Below are 18,257 nucleotides of genomic sequence, written 5' to 3'. Positions count from 1 at the left end.
TACTACTACGACTAATAATAATAATAATAATAATAATAATGTAGCATTGTTCCAGCTTCTCAAATGTGCTTCTTGTTTGTATTTTATATTATTTAAAATGTAACTGGTCTGGTCCTTTTTAATTTGTGATGGACATTTTCACTATAATTTTAACAGTTGTGGACATTTTATAATCGACAAAATATGTGAATTGATAATACATGTTATTTTCCTCTCTTGTATTATATGTACACACTATTCCTTATTCCTGTGGGATCCATGTGAATTTCAAGGACCTTGCTGAGACAGCAAATTAAAGATTTACTATAAAAGAATGCCTCATTCCTTCATTTGTCATCCAAATATAATTCCAGGCAAAGAGCATATTTTACACAGAGGGGAATACAGTGCTTAAAGTTTGCACCTGAGATTAAATAAACATGATGTTCAGCCTCTGACACAACTGCATTCCTCATGTTTTAACACCAGGGTGCAGTCACGCACTTGATACAAGACTTAAACTATCAGGAGGAGGGCGGCTTGCTTTAAAATGAATCTCTCTTACAGCTGCTTTGCTGATAGAGTAGACACAACATAGACCAGATAAAGAAAGCAAATATTGTACCAAGAGATCATTCAATTGTGTAAAGACCTGTTGATATATTTTATATTTATCTTATGAATACTGTCTGTGGAAAGAACAGGCTTGTGTTGATGTCTTTGAAAAAAATCTATACTGATAAGAACAATAATAATGAAGACAAATATCAGTTCATTCATATGCTGATAATTCTGCCTGAGCCTGAGAGCAAAATTCTTCCTCCTAATATCCACATGACTGTGAGATGCAGCGCTGGATGGCTGCTTTTATGTTACCTCAGATGGTGGGACTATGTGATGAATTATAGACAATGGGTTGAGGGCAGCCAACAGTGCATTTATGACAGATAATAAATGTGCACTGCCAAACCAAGCCAATTGAAGTGTGCCGGTCTGGAATGGAAAAAGACAGAAGGAGTTCATAGACAAAAATTGTGATATTGTGTCAACACTTTATTATTATGCATCACCACCATGCAAAATCACTGCTATGAACTTGCTCAGAAATCAAACTAGATATATTATACACATTTATGATTTTAGATTGGCTTGCCACTTTTCCCAAAGTGACTGAGTAAAGTTTCACGCACACTCAGGAAATACTTCAGGAGTGTGCATGTTTGGTGCGAGTTGTACACAGAGATTTGTGTGCGAGATGAAATGAAACGATGGCACACGATCGAACTTTAATTCATAAAACATTGATAGTAAACACAATTTTTCAACGCCCTCACCAGTGTAAACCATTTGGAAGTCTCTGTGTTACATATTTTATATATATATATATATATATATATATATGTAGATATTGTACATGTTTGCAGACCAAATCACTTCCCAGCATGAGATTTAATGAATTGAACCTAATTTGTCCAGTGAAGACATCGAGCGTTGCAGTTGAACAGGCGTGTTTAGTTGTTGGCTACATGCTGCATTTGACAGTTTGAATGAGCTCCATTGAGGTCATCCAATCAGCTAAGGCATGTGTGCATTATTATCATCACTAAGGTATCAAATAAAACAAGCACATTTGATCGGCCCGCTCCAAAAACAAGTCAAAAAACAACACAAAAGCCACTCGACAGCAACTGTAAGAAATCTATGAACCAATGGTTAAATCTGGAGTTATACATTTATTAAATATTGCAAAATGTATCATCTATAACTTCAACTCCAACGCAGGTTTATATTTGAAATCAGAAGACAAACAAACACTTAAAACCTGGTTCACTGTTTGCAGGAACATGAACATTTGAAAGAATCAGATTTGAACAAACCGTGTCGTTGTACATTTGCTTGACAACTCATATAAAATGCTTACAAATTAAGAAATAATTCCCCGAAGTCACGTGGTTTTTATGGCACCTGTGGTGTAATAGACAGCTCACTAATTAATCTCTTCACATTAGCTCACAGTATTACCTTAAATATGTGGTTGGTTAAAAAATATATCTTTACATAAATGTATTCCATGGTTGGATTCAGCCATTTATTCAACTTAAATTCTTCACGTCTTCAGTGCTCTGTACCGTCGGCCCAGTGTCGCCTCGTCCAGTGTCTTCTACTGTTGTTGCTTTTCATATTGCTCATCTGTTAAGGACACAGAACTTGTTACTTACAGCACAATACAAGTACAAATTTTATTGTAGTTTCAGACACTTACCAGTCACCTGGACAAACACAGTCACTGCTGCAGCGTCACCTGCACCACACCACCAAAAACACACACAGCGAGTTAGAATAAGTATTGAAACACACCTCCTTCCATTTACAGTCCTGCACAGCTACAACCCACCGTGCACGCTTTGTCTGGTTCCTGCCTGTGCTTTATTAGCTCCTCCAGCTTGAGCTGGTCCTCCAGCTGCTGCTCCAGATCGTTCTCGAAGCTCTCCGCAGCGCTGGCACTCCTGTGACAGACAACAGGCAGTTTCAAACAAGTCACGTGATCGGCGGTGTACCTGAAGACTGGAAGTTTTGTGACAGAAGACAAGAACCAACTTGTAATCTCTTATAACAACCATTACATCTGATTTACATCGGTGATCTTTAGAAATCTAGGAGATGACCCGGTGCATAAAGTTTTCCACACACATCGAATGAAACAATTCAACGCCACAGAAAAAGCTGGGGAAACAGCATGCTGTGTCAAAGCAGTTTCTCGGGATAAGCAGGTTAAGAACACAGTGATTATTACTTATGATTTATTGCTTTATTGTCGATGACACATCCTACTGCAGTACCTTGGTTTATATGTGAAGAGGGGATCTGAAGAGGTTGTGGCCAACAGGTCGGCACGTCCAAAATCTGAATCCGCGGTGCTCTCGGTCTCACTTCCACCCTCTGTCAGAAAAACACATTTTAAAAACAGCTGTTGCATCAAAAATTCAGAAAGCAAAATTCAACCTTTTTTTCATTCATTTCTACCTGAATTGAGTTCTCTAACCAGCGATGACATCGTGTTGGTGATGGAGTCAGCAGCAATGAGGAGGTCAGTTCTCAAATTTCTCCTTGGACCTTTGAAACACAAAAGGTATTTAAAAATTTGAACCACACTCCCATACGTCCATGACAAATGCATGCCTTTCTGTGCGTTACCCTGAGCGAAGGCCTCCTGGACATCCCCTCCCACGCCCATGAGTGAGTCCTGAGGTGTGTGAGTCGGGGTCGTGCCGGCAGAGTCCGAGTGGATAGGTGTGGGGATCTGCCGGCTGATGGTGTGGCTGGGGGAAGAGCGCGGAGAGCCGGGGCCCTGAGTCTACAACACAGACACCGTTTTAGTGTTTACTTGTGCCACTGTCTCGGCATTCTTAACAGAGAAACAGAAAGAAACTGGAAGAAGAACAACACATAATCTGGATCAAAAGGTTTTTTTTATCAAAGCAAACCTTCCACGAGCAATGCAACAAATAACTTTGCGCTCAAATCACAGCACAGAATATCAAACGCCGAAAAACAGCTTCAACCTATTCAGTTCAATCGTTTTATTTCAGTCAATAGAGAAGCTTATTTGTCTTAATTCTACACCACAGTAGCTTTATCAGTAAGAAACATCACACGTGCTAGAAATGTACAATATGTGGAGTCATTAAGCTGCATTTTTCATTCTGTCTGGATTTGTCTGAACCTCAACATGCTGTTAAAGCAGATTTTCTCTCTGAAAGCGATCCCACCTATTCCCACAGACCAGACTACACGCTGGTGATGTCTGGTGAACACCATGCGTCTCCAAAATTCAGACACAAAGTTTTCACCCAACAACAGCAGTTAGTATTTACTTCAAACATGCAATCATTTTGAATCCAAGCGTTGTTTCAGCCTCGTTTTTTGCTCCACAGTTCTCACACTCACAGCTTGTTTCCGTTCCTCCTCCAGCTGCAAAACAATATTGTACGGCTCATGAAACAACAACTACATCACATTGAGTATTTCTGAAAGAAAATCCAATCAGTAACTCCTCCAGGACGTGACAAGCATGTGGCTTCCGCATGCAAGTTTAATGGATTAACATTGATCCTTCTAGCCTAATTAGATTGGTATCCTCCCCACTTAAGCCGGTATAGCGAGCAGTTCATGTCAGCTTTCAGGAACTCCTGTCGTGTTGGCTGCGGATGATATTCTCGCACCAAAGTTTATCCTCCTTGTAAGGTGCGATGGAGCATAATCCCAAATTCAACACCCTTGTTCTTAAACCATTTCTCTGGACTCTTGGATAAGCTAATACGAGACAAAGGGACATCATTTAAACAAATGTATGTGACAGAGGGCAGTTGTTGATAATCAATAACATCTGTAACAAGACCAAAACACAATATTGGTCGCCTGGACACCAACTCGATTAAACATGTTCCTGATGCGGTTAACGGTTTGTTTAACAGGCTGATATGATTTCATTTCAGGTGGAGAAACACCGCAAAGCAGACATCATATCTTTAGCTCAAATATCAAATATGTGAACGCTGTACCTCTTATTTGTACAGTCAATAACCGACATAATAGGTCTCCTATTAAAGATGCAGGCCCTCTATTGGACATGTTGGGTAACATGTGTCCTCATCTGAAAAGTGCAGTGTTTGCTTTACATTCACTGGAATGTGCACCTACATCTGAGAGAAATTGTCGTACAAGTGAACGTCGTCATCTGGCCGTATTGCTTACCACCTGCCTCCAAATGAAAAACAGAAAACACAAGATACGGGACACGTGTCCGTATATACGAACATGTAAACTTCAACGGAGCTGATTCTGGCCAAAAGGCAAAACTCGAAACTAAATTACCACGACCTTATTGCTCCCCACAGCAAACAGAATGAGTGTTTGTTCAGCGATCATGAAGGCGTCTTGTCTGTGTTCCGTATTTGAGTGCTGTGAAGTCAAAGGGATGAAAAGCACGTCTCTTAATACCTTGAGAAGCATCATTAGTTGCTCCAGCTGCACCATGAGTTCCCTGCGACTCTCCTGCAGAGTAGACATTCTTTGTTCAAGCTCATCTTTGCGTTGCCTAACGGAGGAAACAAGTTGTACATGGTGATGATACAATAATGTCACGTCTAACAAAAAACAAATGCGTATGAGCATCTGTAGACTCCAACATATGGTGTTTATTTGTCCAGGAAATAGGCAATTACAATAAGCACGTTCTGCTGCAGCCGAAGCAAAAAAAAGAAGCCTGTTCTGAACGCACAGCATTGTGCAGGACTGAACGGAGTTACCTGAGAAGTCGAAGCTCAGCCAGAAGAGTGGGGTTCTGCTGACCCCTGTCAGGTGGCGGCTGGGAGGCCTCCTCGTGCTGAACACGCAGACGCTGGATTTCCTGCAGGATTTCTCTGTGAGAGGCACAAACCGGGTCGTACAAGTCAGACATGGTCTGTCCGTAAGACCCCGGGTCAACACAAATAAATGGAAGCTGCATTTTGCAACTGATGATCTTACTGTGGACACTGTCCATATCTGACCATGTTGAAATCAAAAGCTGTGGACATTTTATTTCCTTGGTTGTAGCAGATATTAGTTTGTATCCCCCTGATGAGGTCCAACATCCACTCGCTTTCAGCTGTGTTCGGACTCCATGAACTCCTGAAGGAAATATCTTGCCTTTTAGCTTCTAAATACTCCACTATGTTCACCGGCTCGTCGCTAACTTTCTCCGTCTGCCGCTTGGGGCTCAGCAGGTAGTGCACAGGTTTTTCGTGCTTCGTTTTCTTTTGTTGCTAAAAAAAGCTGCTGTCTGATGCAAACAACACTATGAGAGTGAAGTAAAACAATCAAGGTCTTCAAAACAATGAAGCGAAAGACACTTAAAAGGAGCAGTGTGAAGGGTTTAGTGGCATTTTGGGGTTAAGTTTTGCCGATAAATCCCCCTAAATCCCACTGTTCCTTTAAGATTTTTTTCATAACAGATATTTTGCATGCAGGAACAGCAGAAATGTTACTAACAACATAAACCACAGCTCTGCTCTATTCAAGCCATGGCAGTGTGACCGTGAGCCAATAAAGCTCTGTAGAGCTGAGGGTAACTGCTGAGTCGGGTGATAATTCTCTGCAGGTTCCTCACCACATGTGACCGCCGTCATATACAAATAGTCATGTGATCCATTGTTTGTATTAAATAAAAGTATTAATTATAGCTGCAGCCTATGCACTTGTTCACTGTTGCCTGTAATTGAACTTTTGTCTCCACTTTGGTGTCATCATTCACTGTTACTTACTGCTGTCATTTTAATGTTAAACTTGCTGTTACGTCCAATGATAACTCTTATTAACTGCTTTTCTTTTTTATTCATTTTAAGAAATTTAATTTTGAATTTGCCACTGTGCATGAAATATGCGATATAAATAAATTGCCTAAGATTGCCTTGCATGATCCAGCATTCATTGAATTATATTCCACTGTATACATACAGTTAGTTACTTGCTGAGGGGCTAAGGGGAAATATCATACCTACATTTCTAATAATAATTACAGTTTTCAGTGACGTATGTGCTTTGAGGTCTGTTTCTTTTGTCAGACCAGGATGCTGCTTATTCTCCAGGTGAATCTCTTGTTGTGGGATGGAAAAAAAGAAGAGAGGAGACAAACAGCAGAGGACTGAAAGCATCACCAAAGCAGTCATCCCTGACCTGTTTTTGCTCTCGAGCTCGGCGATGAGTTGCCTCTGCTGTTTGTTGGCATCCAGAGAGAAGGGGAGGTCCGTGGGGATCCGCTGCTGCTGAGCCTGTTGGTGAAACCAAGCAGGAGACATCACGTGAACTGGCTTTACCAGTGGATGATGTCATCCATTACCTTATCTTATATCTCACAGGGAGGGGGTAATAAAACAGTCAAGTCACCGGCCATCTATCAAGACCTGATCAGAACATACACGGGCATAGAAGTCTGGTTAGAAATGATCACCACCTGTAAACCCCTTCATCATCTTCACAATAAAAAGGAGTGAACCCCTCAAAGAGTAGAGGAGCAGCGTACGTTCAACCCTCATCAAGGACAGATTTTGGGCTGTGGACAGAGACAAAAGATGCCACGATACTGTGAGCAATAAATATCTTATATATCTCACCGCGGCATCAGCAGCCAGTCTAGCAGCATAGCGGGCGATGAGGCTGTGCTCTTCGTCTTGATGATTACTCTCCAGCAAACTGATCAAGAGGAAAATGGAGTCACAACACGACACGGTTACGACACAGCTACGCAGATATTAACCGTGCAGGGGGGAAAAAATGCAAAAATCCAAGAAAGTTTCTTCAAACGTCAGATTAGTTCTTTGGCAGACAAAGTTTCACAGCAGCGTCCCGCATAATCATGCTAAGCTACTTATGTAAAACCACAAAAGCAGCAATGAAGTTGGGTTATTACATAAATGAGGAGCTGAAGTTATCGTTTGTGTCCAAAGAACAGAAAGGTTACTGATACAGTCAGATTACTGATAAAGTAAAAACAAATATGGTTGTGTGCATTTCCAAGCACACACACACACATTAAAAGCTCTCAAATGCACTCACACAGGAAGATACAGATGGCCAACATGATAGAATAAATGTGTTAAAATAAAAACTAAGTCAGCTTACACAACAGTCTTGCTTTGTTTTTAACAAGACTTACTGGACCACACTGATTTTAGAGATTAAAGAGGACTGAGAGAAATGTTAAAGTATGTAGTCATGTTGTTATGTGTACACTTACAAGGTCTTATAAGGGTTAGAATGTGAAAAAAACAAGTTTCACGTTGAAATCCAATCAAATAAATACAGATCTCTTTGTAGAAATGAACTCCATTTGGATACAAAACAGTCAGACAAACACTTATTGCTGCTGAATAGCAATAATGCGTTGACAGGAGTGTCAAAGGTCGAGGTGACTGGTCTGGTAAAGTGACAGCATGCAGCGTTAGGGCTGTAACACACTCAGAATGAGGTTAGGTCAGGGGTAAGATTGCTAGGTGGCAGTCCAGCAGAGCATATGGTTTCCACTGCGACACACCAAACTAACCATGTTTTGGGGTTGTTTTGGAGGAGATTCACATAGAGGCCAATGAGAGCATGTTCGTCTGCAAGTCTATCGGCAACATCGAGGTTGTAGTTCAACCTGGAACGGGCGCAGGGTTTCACAAAACATAAAACATGACATTACACAGGTGACAATAGAGGGGAAGGACGTGAGGGGGGAGGAAGCAGAGAGACGAAACGCAACAAAGGAGAAGAGGAGGAGAGGCTGAAAAGCAGCCATTCACGGGTGACTAGAGGGAAACAAGGCCATGTTATGTTTGAGAGAGACTCCAGTGATGAAGGCTAGGAGCACGATTAAGGACATGCCCAGCAAAAAAAAAAGACTCTACAAGCTCCATGTTTACATTCTCCAAGCATCAACCAGTCAGTGCTCTGTTATTAAAACCACTGAAAGTCATTATCTTTAAGTCAAACAATCTGCCACCCAGACATGTCAAGCGTGCTTTTTGATGTAGCTCCTATATTTATAGAGGCTTCCCATCTGCATCACAAACTCCTAAAGGAACCATCCCCACTGCCATTATGGAGGCGCAACGCAGAACTGTGACCATAAAATGTCTCACAACAGCAAAAACAACAAAGAACCGCATCGTTAATCCATTCAGAAAAAAATTAAACAGAAATAAAAATGTGTGCATGTTGTAACTTTAGGCTCAACTGTTTTAATTATTTGCTTCTAATAATGATAATTCTATGATAATTCATCTAATAATGATGAATAATCTCCAAATCTGAAATATCTGTCTATTTAGCAGCAAACTGCTTTGCTATGTTAATCAGCTAACCTAGCGTGTGTTACAGGTATTTGCTGCGGGCCACGTAGATGTTTATCAGAGTTTTCTGCTCAAATCAGCTGCTTGCTACAAGTAGGGAGAATTACATGAAGAAGAACAACAACGTTGTGGGCCTGAAAAAACAAAACAATGAGCTGAAAGATGCTAAAATGCTCCACAGAGCTGAGGTGACCTGCAGATAATAATGTGTGGTTTTACCACTATGAGCGACCCCGACAGTTAATCCATCGTCAAGATATAAATATTGCTCAGTGCAGCTTTATCAGGACAACTGCATTACAAACTAGATAGGGAGCTTATTGTGTTGCATAATGGGAAGTGTCAGGTCCAAGTTTTTGGAGCTTGACAAAAACAGTAGATACTAAAAGTCTGAATATTTGGGCATCAATTTGTTTTTAAAATTGATCTCACAACATTATGGAAGTGCACTAAACCACTGCAGTGCCTCTTTAACGGTATATTCCAGCTGTCTAAAGTCAAAACTCTCATCATAAAGTTTGGGGATGTTATTCTCAGTCATTGTTGTGCTAAAGTTAGCCTGTCAAGCTTCAGTGGGGACATCAGCTGAAAGCCCTGCATTATACGGTGTCTGTGCAAAACAGGAACCACAATGTCAGATGCTCTGATATGCACATCAAGAATAACCTGAAGAACGCTCACTCATCACATTTCTACGTTTTTTTCTATAAGCCTGAGCGATGAAAGGGACTAGTGTCCCCTAAAGAAACACCTTCTCCATCAAGTGCAGGTGCAGTGGAGCTCAGTGGCCTTTCACTCGAAAAATCCTGATAGAACAAAAATACAAAATAAATAGCAACTGAAAACAAGATAATCCCATTTCATGTAAACGGGTATATTTCTTAACATACCTGGGAATACTCCTGGGAATTTAAACGGTTTTACTGCTACAGCTTCAACATAAAGACGCTTTTATTCGAAACTAGCAGTTAGTATTTCCCATTTCTGTGTGTATGATAAAGATTGTAATGGACACTCCAAACTAATTGCCAGTGATCTTTATGGTGGATGCTTCATCCAGCATTTTTTAAATAGCCCCTTGAGTACAACAATGTAAACCCCTCTATAAGAAAACTGGTTCCTAAAGCACTCTAGTGTATGCCTTATGATTATTATCCATATTAGTCCACGCATGCATTTGAGCCACAAAGGCATTCTAATATGCACACCTGTGTCACTTACCCTCTGCCTCTAAACAGATGTGGAGCAGCCCGAGTCAAAGGCTGTCTTTGCGCAACATCATTATTCTTGCTGTAAGGCAAGCAATTTACATTCAGCACAAAGAACCACAAAGAAAGAAAGAAAGAAAGAAAAAAGCACGACGACACACAAATGTTCTCACATGCACATACTTTGGAAAATAAAGGCCAGAAAAGAAAGACAGTGTGGGCTGCAGAGTCTACAGGGGACGGGCCTTCAGGGAGTGCAGCGACTGAAAAGATCTGCTTTGAAAATCCAGGACATCCATTGTTAGGACTGTACTCACTTTTTGGTGGAGTAAGGGTTCCCTGATGTAGGCATGGAGTGGGAGAGCGAGTAGTCATTGGTGATGTTCACTGGTCTTGGTGGCCTGAACAGGAAACAAATGGGGTTTTTTTTATGTTAATGTGACATAAACCTTCGTTTGTGTGTATTTTAATCTACCAAAATAGAAATTCAGATCCACATAAACTTTTGTTCGTTTGGATCTGAATTTCCATTTTGGTGGATGAACTTTCTGTGCATATATCAGGATGTCACAACAACGTCAGAGATGATTAGTTACGCAGGGTGTGTGGTAAACAATAAAAACATGCAATGAAGAGGGGAATGAATCCATGAGTCGACAAACACTGACTCCAAGTACTCTCGTGTGGACGGGATGTGATGAGCACAAAACAAAGGATTCAAATCTACAGTCACAGACACATTTTACGACGTGTTAAATGTCCAAAACAGACTCACCACGTATCTCTGAGGAATGTACAGAACAAGGAAAGGAATGAAAATGGTTTATTACAATCGGCCAAGCAGTGCAAAGACTAGGCTACACTAAATGTAGAAATTCCAGTCATTTAGAAAAAAAAAAGATTTTTCAATAAATTCACTGAAAAAGGAAAATATTTAATATTTAGGACAATATTACTGGCTTATGATCGGCATAAATGTCAGCCAATGAGGATCTTATTTTTAATATCTGTATGGATGCATTTATAGGATCCGTATCAAAAAATAGATATTTTTATGTGTTAATGTGAAAAACTATATCCCCCAATACATATCATTATTTCTTTACTGAGATACTGAGATGTTTTGTTTTCAAAAATCCAGACATTCAGTTGTACAAAACTGCAACAATCTTAATCCTTTTGGCTTTTTAAGGGTTATACTGTAAAATACTGGTGAAAGAATAAGCACACAAACAGATGCTCCAGGTGTAGCCTTACTGTATGTAACTTTACCTGCCTTCAATAAACAGCACCAGATTGCTATTAAGCCAGTGCTTGTGGAGGCTGCTCCATTATTTATAGCACAACACAAAACATCAGACAAGTGAAGGAAAAGGTAGCGGCAGTGTTGCAGATCACAATCATTCCCAGGGCTATAATTAAGCCCCATTGATCAGCTGACCCAAGAGATTGACTGGATTCACTTCAGACTTCCAGGCAGCAACAAGATAATTATCAGCTGAGGGATGAACTCAAACGTTTAGAAAAAGGAAAGACGTTGAACTTACACGATATGAGCTAGGTTGAGAGGTTGGTCTGGCATTTCGGGAAACATGGGGTGAAGAGGCTCCCTGCTGGATGCACAGCTCAGTGACTTACTGAGCGCATGGGATAACTTCTTAGCAGGGGATTTCTGGGAGAAACACACAAGCGGCGTGCAAATTCTGAGAACGTGAGGACGCTCATTTATCTTCAAAACACATGACGTCATCGCTGTCACCTGCGCCGAACATTCAGCATCCTTACGTCTCGCTGAGGCAAACGAACACAGACACACCTCCCTCAGCCCTCCCGTCTCTCTCTCCTCCTCCCTCGTCTCCTTCCCTTACCCATGAGGTATACTCCTTCATTTGGTGCTGGTTGCTATGGGGACCGCTGGCATGCCCCCTCCAGAAGCAGTCCTGACAGAGCTGGTAATTATGACATTGCTGGCAGCGGTAGCGGAAGCCCATCATACTCTCAATGTGGCAGTAGGAGCACTCGACCGGGTGAAAGACTGCGGGGAGGAGAGGAGGGGTTAGACAACGCAGATGGACAAAACACATGCACGCAAACAGATGTGAGCGTAAAACCCAGATCGTTTTGGACAGTGCAAAGAGAGGAGGATTCATTTTCATTAATTTGAAAAGGACAGATGTGCTCTTCAGCCTGTTCTGGTGACATTTAATTTCAACCGAATACACAAAAATCGGTGCGACGGCAGCGTGCTGTGTATGTGTGTAAGCATGTGACTGTTTCTTCTGCTCACAAGGTGGTGATGATGTGTGCATGACAATTACTCACACACACACACACACACACTCATGCACAGGGTGTAAGGTCTCTATGGGTCATCCTCAATGGAGGTGTGTGTGTGTCTGTGTGTGTGGTGACTCAAGCTTATGATGCAAAGCTGAACTTTACATGCTCCAAGCCCCGCCAGCTTCCCCCCATTTATAAACATTCTGTGCGGCGTCTTACCGTTCTCCACGTTGGTGAGCCGATGCATGAGCGGTAACCACACCAGACACTGAGGGGGCGGGTCTGACATCAACGTATCGAGGAATGCATTGAGGGAGACCGTTTTCTGTTGACGTCGGGCGCAGAGGAGAGTGAGATCAATGGACAGGGGGGAAAAAAAAATCCTCCGCGACGTCAATGCTCAAACAATTAATGAACCCTCACCTGCTGTGCGAAGCACGTTCTTGCAGCTTGTTCGGTGTAGCCAAAAGAAGGTCCCTCAAAGACCGCCATGGGCAATTTGAGCACCTCCCTCAGAAATTGGTCAAACTGCGAGTGGACCATTATTCCAGCAGAATCGGATATCTGGGAAAAAATATCTGGGAACAACGCAGGCAGACATTACACAAATGAATCAAACTAATTGCCACCACAGTCGGCTAATTACAGCAATACACAATACAATTATCCCACTTATTTGTGAAAACAAATCATAGTAAAGCTGTTATTCAAATCAATTGTTATAATACACCAGCAACATAGCCCTCCTTCTTTTCCCTTCACGAGCCATTGCGACCGCTCCCACGGATTGTGTAGATTATGTAACAAACCCTATCCTTCAGATAATGAACAATGACTTCTTCAGCCACGAAGAGCTTGGCCAGTGCCGCTTCTTCCTTTAGGAACAATAGGCCAAGCAGAGATATATAGCAAATACAGACATTGATAATGTTTGTATTAGGAATTCCAAAGCAGCACATTACTTGGACTAGAAACTGCATGAGGAAAATTAGCTGATATACTACAGTTAAAATGGGTGATTTCAATTCAATTTTTCACAATTAAAAGGAAAATAAGTACTTGTTGTGTTGCTTACATCTTAATTTATCCAGGATTTTCCCTCCACAGATGGTTGCCAGGGCCATCTTCACAACAAAGACAGATATCTTGCCCTGGCTCTCCCTAAAACAAAGGAGCAAATACATTTTACATGATGGTCATAGATTATTTTAAAAGAAGCTGTCGATGTCTAGAGTCCTAGGATCTGAACTGTTTTTCTAAAAGGCACCTCTCGAGGCCCACTTGAATTACAGTGAGCAACGGCTTAAACAATGTTTAGCTTAGCTTTTAGCATCGCTAAATATATACACTCGACACTGTCAGCGTGTTGTGACATTGTGAAAGTCAATAGTCTGTATTTTCACCCCACTTTGGCACTTCAGAGTCACATTTCACACCACGTTAGCTCACGTCAAAAACCTCAGACGAGAAAGTACACAACCAGCCGTCGACGCGTCACGTGACGTGTTACTCACGGGTCGTAGGATGCCAGCAGGAAGTTGAGCAGCAGGCTGATGGACTGTTCCACGATGATCTGGTGTGTGGTGGGCATGCGCTTGTTCAGCTGGAAGAAAATTGTGGACAGCACCACTTTTAGACGAGCCAGAGAGAGCTCCTCGCTGAGGTCCATGGTGTTGATGCCGTTCTCTCGGAAAGCCTCGATGACATTCCAGATGTCAACCAAATGCACTGGAAACAGAAATACTAGGAGTATAAACATTTTGATGGGAAGGAATTATGAGCAGAGTGATGCGGTTGAAAGTGCAATGCATCATACTCACAATTGCATTTCTTCTGCACGAATCTGAGTTTGCAGGCTGTTCTGTATGTCGATAATCGTATGGAGTCCAGATCTTGAGCCCCTGAGGAATAATTGCTCATTATCAAATAACATCGGGAACGTCAATGCTGGTTCATAGATCATTTGGAGCGCTGGAGGGAGAGCGTACGGAGGCCCAAAGTGTTCAATATCAAGCAAATAAATTACACTGTGAAATTAGTAATCATGTAAAGAAATAACAAATACAGATTATACTTTGGAAAAGGACATTTTGAAATACTGGAATCAAATAAGATGCAATAAAGATGAATATATTAAAAAATAATAATAATAATGATATAGGATTATTTAACAATGTGATGGTGATATCATGTTTAGATTATATATTCTGGATTTATGAAATATTCTGGTGATTTTTCATTTCATAATGTCCGATTTATTTATCTGATATTGGACAACGTGAGTTTAAAATCTATCGGGTTGAAACGAGTGGAGACACTTTGATCTATTTGCTTCACAAGAAAGTTACAGAGAGGAATATGCCATTTTTAAACAGACATAGATCATGCTGAGCTGTGGCCCTGAGCACTTACTCATCTCCACAAACAGTTGCCTTCTATCTGCCATGTTGTCCCCGCTCCGCCCGAAGTCTTCAATCATTCTGGTCAAGAGGAGAGAAAGTGATGTCAGAGCCTGTGTGTCCACAAACGCTTCCAATTAGGGCGCTGGTCAATCACTGCATATGCTCTTCCTATTGCTTTCAGCTTTATTCTGTATAATGAATCTAATTTTTGTGTTTTGGCAAAAAAACTGGAGGACACCACCCTTCAATAAAGAATGAAATGAAGGATGAAATGGTCTTACTATGACCTACGCACATCACTTCACCTTGTGAAGAAATCCAAAGGTGGACAGGCCTGCTGTGCTTAGTTTTGGTTGCTTAGCTACGATTGGACAATCACTGGGAGGGGGTTCAGTGATCAGTTGAATTCGTAATTTAGTTTGTGGTTATTTGATGAATTGCACATTTGTTGCGGTGCATCTAATGCTCAACATGAACTGAAATGACATGGTTTTTAACACCTGCATAATTACCTTATGGACCTGCATTTTCATGCGTTATTAAATTACAAAAAAAATATTATTAAATACTAATGGGAGGGCAACGGGGGCCCACAGCTCATTTTACCCCCAGGGCCCCATAGCAGTTTAATCCGGCCGTGGTAAACACACACTGACCTCAATTTTTCAGGTTGTAAAAGTAAAAGTAAAAGTACATGCGCAGATTGAACGTAGCAAAGAAAAACTTAAGTAAGACAAGGACAAGACTTTCAGAGGGGCAGAGCAGCAGAGAGGAGGCTCACACCATGCCTCGCTGCACACTGTCTGAGGCAATCTAATACACCTAGTCATGTGGTTTGTTGCCATAGCAGCAAAGATCCCAGCCACTCAGTTCATAAAAACATAGTACTAGCAGAGTACAAGCCCCCCCCCCCCCCCGCCACCAAACACACTACACCTCCCACTGCAGACAAGCAAAGTTTGCAGAGAAAAGTTTTTCAGTCGCAAATATCTTTTATGAGATAATGCTCAGTTGAGAACACAGTGGCACGTCTTGGCCGAGTGGCTCGAAAACACTTTCTGCAAAGACAGTCACTCAGGCGCGGTATTTCAAATTACTTCCGACATTAATTGAAATATCATGCTGCAATTTCCGTGGGGTGGAAATTAGAGTTCACCTTGTGTTTAAAAAATAAAGAAGCAAGCAACAGCATACTTTTGTCCCCCCCCCCCCCCGGTTCCAGAATCACGTGCGGTATTTCAGGAAATCACTTCAAAAGATAGCAGTGCAAGCTGTAGAAAATATATGTATAATATATATATATATATGTATAATATATATATATATATATATATATATATATATATATATATATATATATATAATACAAGCCAGAGCAGATCCTCCACATAAGAATTAAAAACACCTGCGTTTTAGGGTCATAAATGACAACAGTGCATTCAAATAAATAAAATGTTTAATCAGTTAAAACAAGGCAATGGCAACAGTAAACAACATCTTACCATCTTGAAAGTAATGGGTATGCGAGCCCATTCATCTCTTACACAGCGAGTGAATGTAAAAAGTTTACAAACACACACTATTTTTTAAATATTAACATTGGTATCCTTTCCCACATCACAAGCAAAACACATCCACAGTGCCAGTTATGTGACCTTCCGTGCTCTGTTTTCAGTCTCGGAAATAACTGAGATTGATACAATCTATTGCAGGAGCAGATATTAAAGCAGCACAGCCAACACGGAGTGTGCCATGGTGAGGGGGAGGCAAAGATGATCAACATACCTCTCATAAAGCACCATTGTCCTATTCCTTTCCCAGTTACTACAAAAGCCAAGTCCTCCTTCTAGAAACAATTGTTGGCAACGCAAACTCCTCTCTAACAAGGACACGTTGCGACAAAAGCAGCCCAAATGGACGAGCGGGGATATCTGAAATTAGAAACTTGTCTGCCAGGATACAGCCTGTGCTGCCTCTATCTTTAACTACAAATGCGAAGGCTCCACATTCTTGCACAGATTTACTGGCTCTCTAGTTGCAGACCTCGAACCCTCATTCCTGGCATGTGCCCAGCAAACATTCGTCTTTCTCTGTGTGCACTAGCACACTGGCACCATTAGAATCATAACTGCCCTTAAAAGAGCAAATCATCGCATGCTATTAACATTGCGGAGTGGACTGGTGGGGCCAAGCACTGCCAAAACCAAGCCAAGGGTCTCACAGTAATGCCTCATTCTATCTTTTAATGCTGCACGGACTTCTGTTTGGACAATATTCAACCGCAAGAACGCCTTGTTAGTCAGTTATTTACATCACGAGTCTATTTCTGTGGCAGCGCAATAAAACACAGTGGACAGTGCTGTTCATGTACATCCTCCTTGATGTTGGAACAGATTGTCATGCAACATTTCCAAACACAAGCACTTACTTGAGTTATAGAGCAATCTGTGTTCGGCCGGCTCGGTACAGTACATCGCAGCTGTTACCGCTGATTGGCTGGAGTTATTTTTACATCACGAAGACTATAAACTGCACTGGCATCCGCATCCGCATCCCATCCCCTGACAGGAATATAAATAAATAAAAGCTGTGCCATTGACTTGAGGTTAAGCTCAGAGATGTTGTGCTTTAGTGTTGTAGTAAATGCCGTGTGTAGGTCGTGAGTTTACAGCTTTCTCTTCCTGTCTGGTACCAGCCAGTGATGTCTGCTGGAGGGCCCTCTGCTCGCTGTTGCCTGCTGATGATCACTATGGTTTCAGCTGCAAAAAGGCCAAAACTTCAGCACCCCGATGTTGAATGAGAGCGCAGCTTCACATTTTTACAAGTTGTTTACAACGTTGTCTTTTTTTTTTTTTAGCTCTTTGCGCACAACATAAAAGTAAATTCTTTAAAGTATCAAAAAATAGTAGAATCACTGGAAGTCATTATATTTGAATGTGTGATGTGACAAACACAGAATTACATTTGCATTTTGAGCTTGAAAAAGAGCTGCACTCCCGGGCATTGACACGTTGCCCTCTGGACATTAGTGGAAACTAAATTCCACCACAGCAATGCTGGTTCAAAGGTAAACAAAGGGTCGTGATAATGGCGCCTTATGGTACACACTCAGCTCAGACATCACCTGTCACGCCTGAGACACCTGTGTGTGCACGCGACACAAAGCTCTCATTATTACAGAAACATCCTCCCGCACAAACGACTACACGACACTTTCTAATGTGTTTTTGTTTTTATTCTGGTTGTTTTTTTATCGCTGAAACTTGGGGGGAAACTCATTTCACCCCAGAGTGACAAAGTAGGTTAAGGTCGCTCCTCCAGCAGCTGCAGCAGCGCACTTTTTAGACTTACCACAATTTATTTCGAGGCATCTCGTGCAACATCACTGTTTTTGTCCATCCAGGAATCCGACAGGCCGGTTGGTCGTGTCCCGGCGGTGCGATCAGCGTTTCTTTGGTGTCGGGCGCTGCATCGCTGCACGAAGCGGCCGATCCTGTGCCGCTCTCTCCTGCAAC

At 41.6% G+C, this 18,257-nt stretch overlaps 1 protein-coding gene across 6 annotated transcripts; it reads right to left on the bottom strand.

The window, feature by feature from the left end:
- Window positions 1–1,027: 1,027 nt before the first annotated feature.
- dtna (dystrobrevin, alpha) lies at window positions 1,028–18,235 on the bottom strand. Of its 6 annotated transcripts, XM_079285099.1 has the most exons (25): window positions 18,094–18,235; window positions 17,412–17,501; window positions 17,171–17,303; window positions 14,753–14,820; window positions 14,161–14,241; window positions 13,855–14,068; window positions 13,416–13,501; window positions 12,764–12,918; window positions 12,560–12,665; window positions 11,929–12,095; window positions 11,608–11,732; window positions 10,378–10,461; window positions 10,074–10,142; window positions 8,063–8,158; window positions 7,134–7,212; window positions 6,697–6,791; window positions 5,289–5,402; window positions 4,981–5,077; window positions 3,928–3,951; window positions 3,175–3,334; window positions 3,004–3,093; window positions 2,820–2,919; window positions 2,375–2,486; window positions 2,243–2,281; window positions 1,028–2,169 (listed from the first exon to the last, which is right to left on the bottom strand). In XM_079285099.1, exons 4-24 carry the CDS (start codon window positions 14,817–14,819, stop codon window positions 2,264–2,266), a joined length of 2,139 nt encoding a protein of 712 aa, XP_079141225.1. In that variant the 5' UTR covers window position 14,820; window positions 17,171–17,303; window positions 17,412–17,501; window positions 18,094–18,235; the 3' UTR covers window positions 1,028–2,169; window positions 2,243–2,263. The 6 variants fall into 6 exon arrangements, with proteins under 6 accessions (XP_079141225.1, XP_079141226.1, XP_079141227.1 ...); XM_079285100.1 differs by lacking the exon at window positions 17,412–17,501; XM_079285101.1 differs by lacking the exons at window positions 17,171–17,303; window positions 17,412–17,501.
- Between the last annotated feature and the right edge of the window lie 22 nt (window positions 18,236–18,257).

Source organism: Melanostigma gelatinosum (genome assembly GCF_949748355.1).
Source record: "Melanostigma gelatinosum genome assembly, chromosome: 15".
In the NCBI taxonomy this organism is placed as follows: domain Eukaryota; kingdom Metazoa; phylum Chordata; class Actinopteri; order Perciformes; family Zoarcidae; genus Melanostigma; species Melanostigma gelatinosum.
The sequence above is the reverse complement of the archived record's forward strand: the minus strand, read 5'-3'. Positions and strand labels throughout refer to the sequence as shown.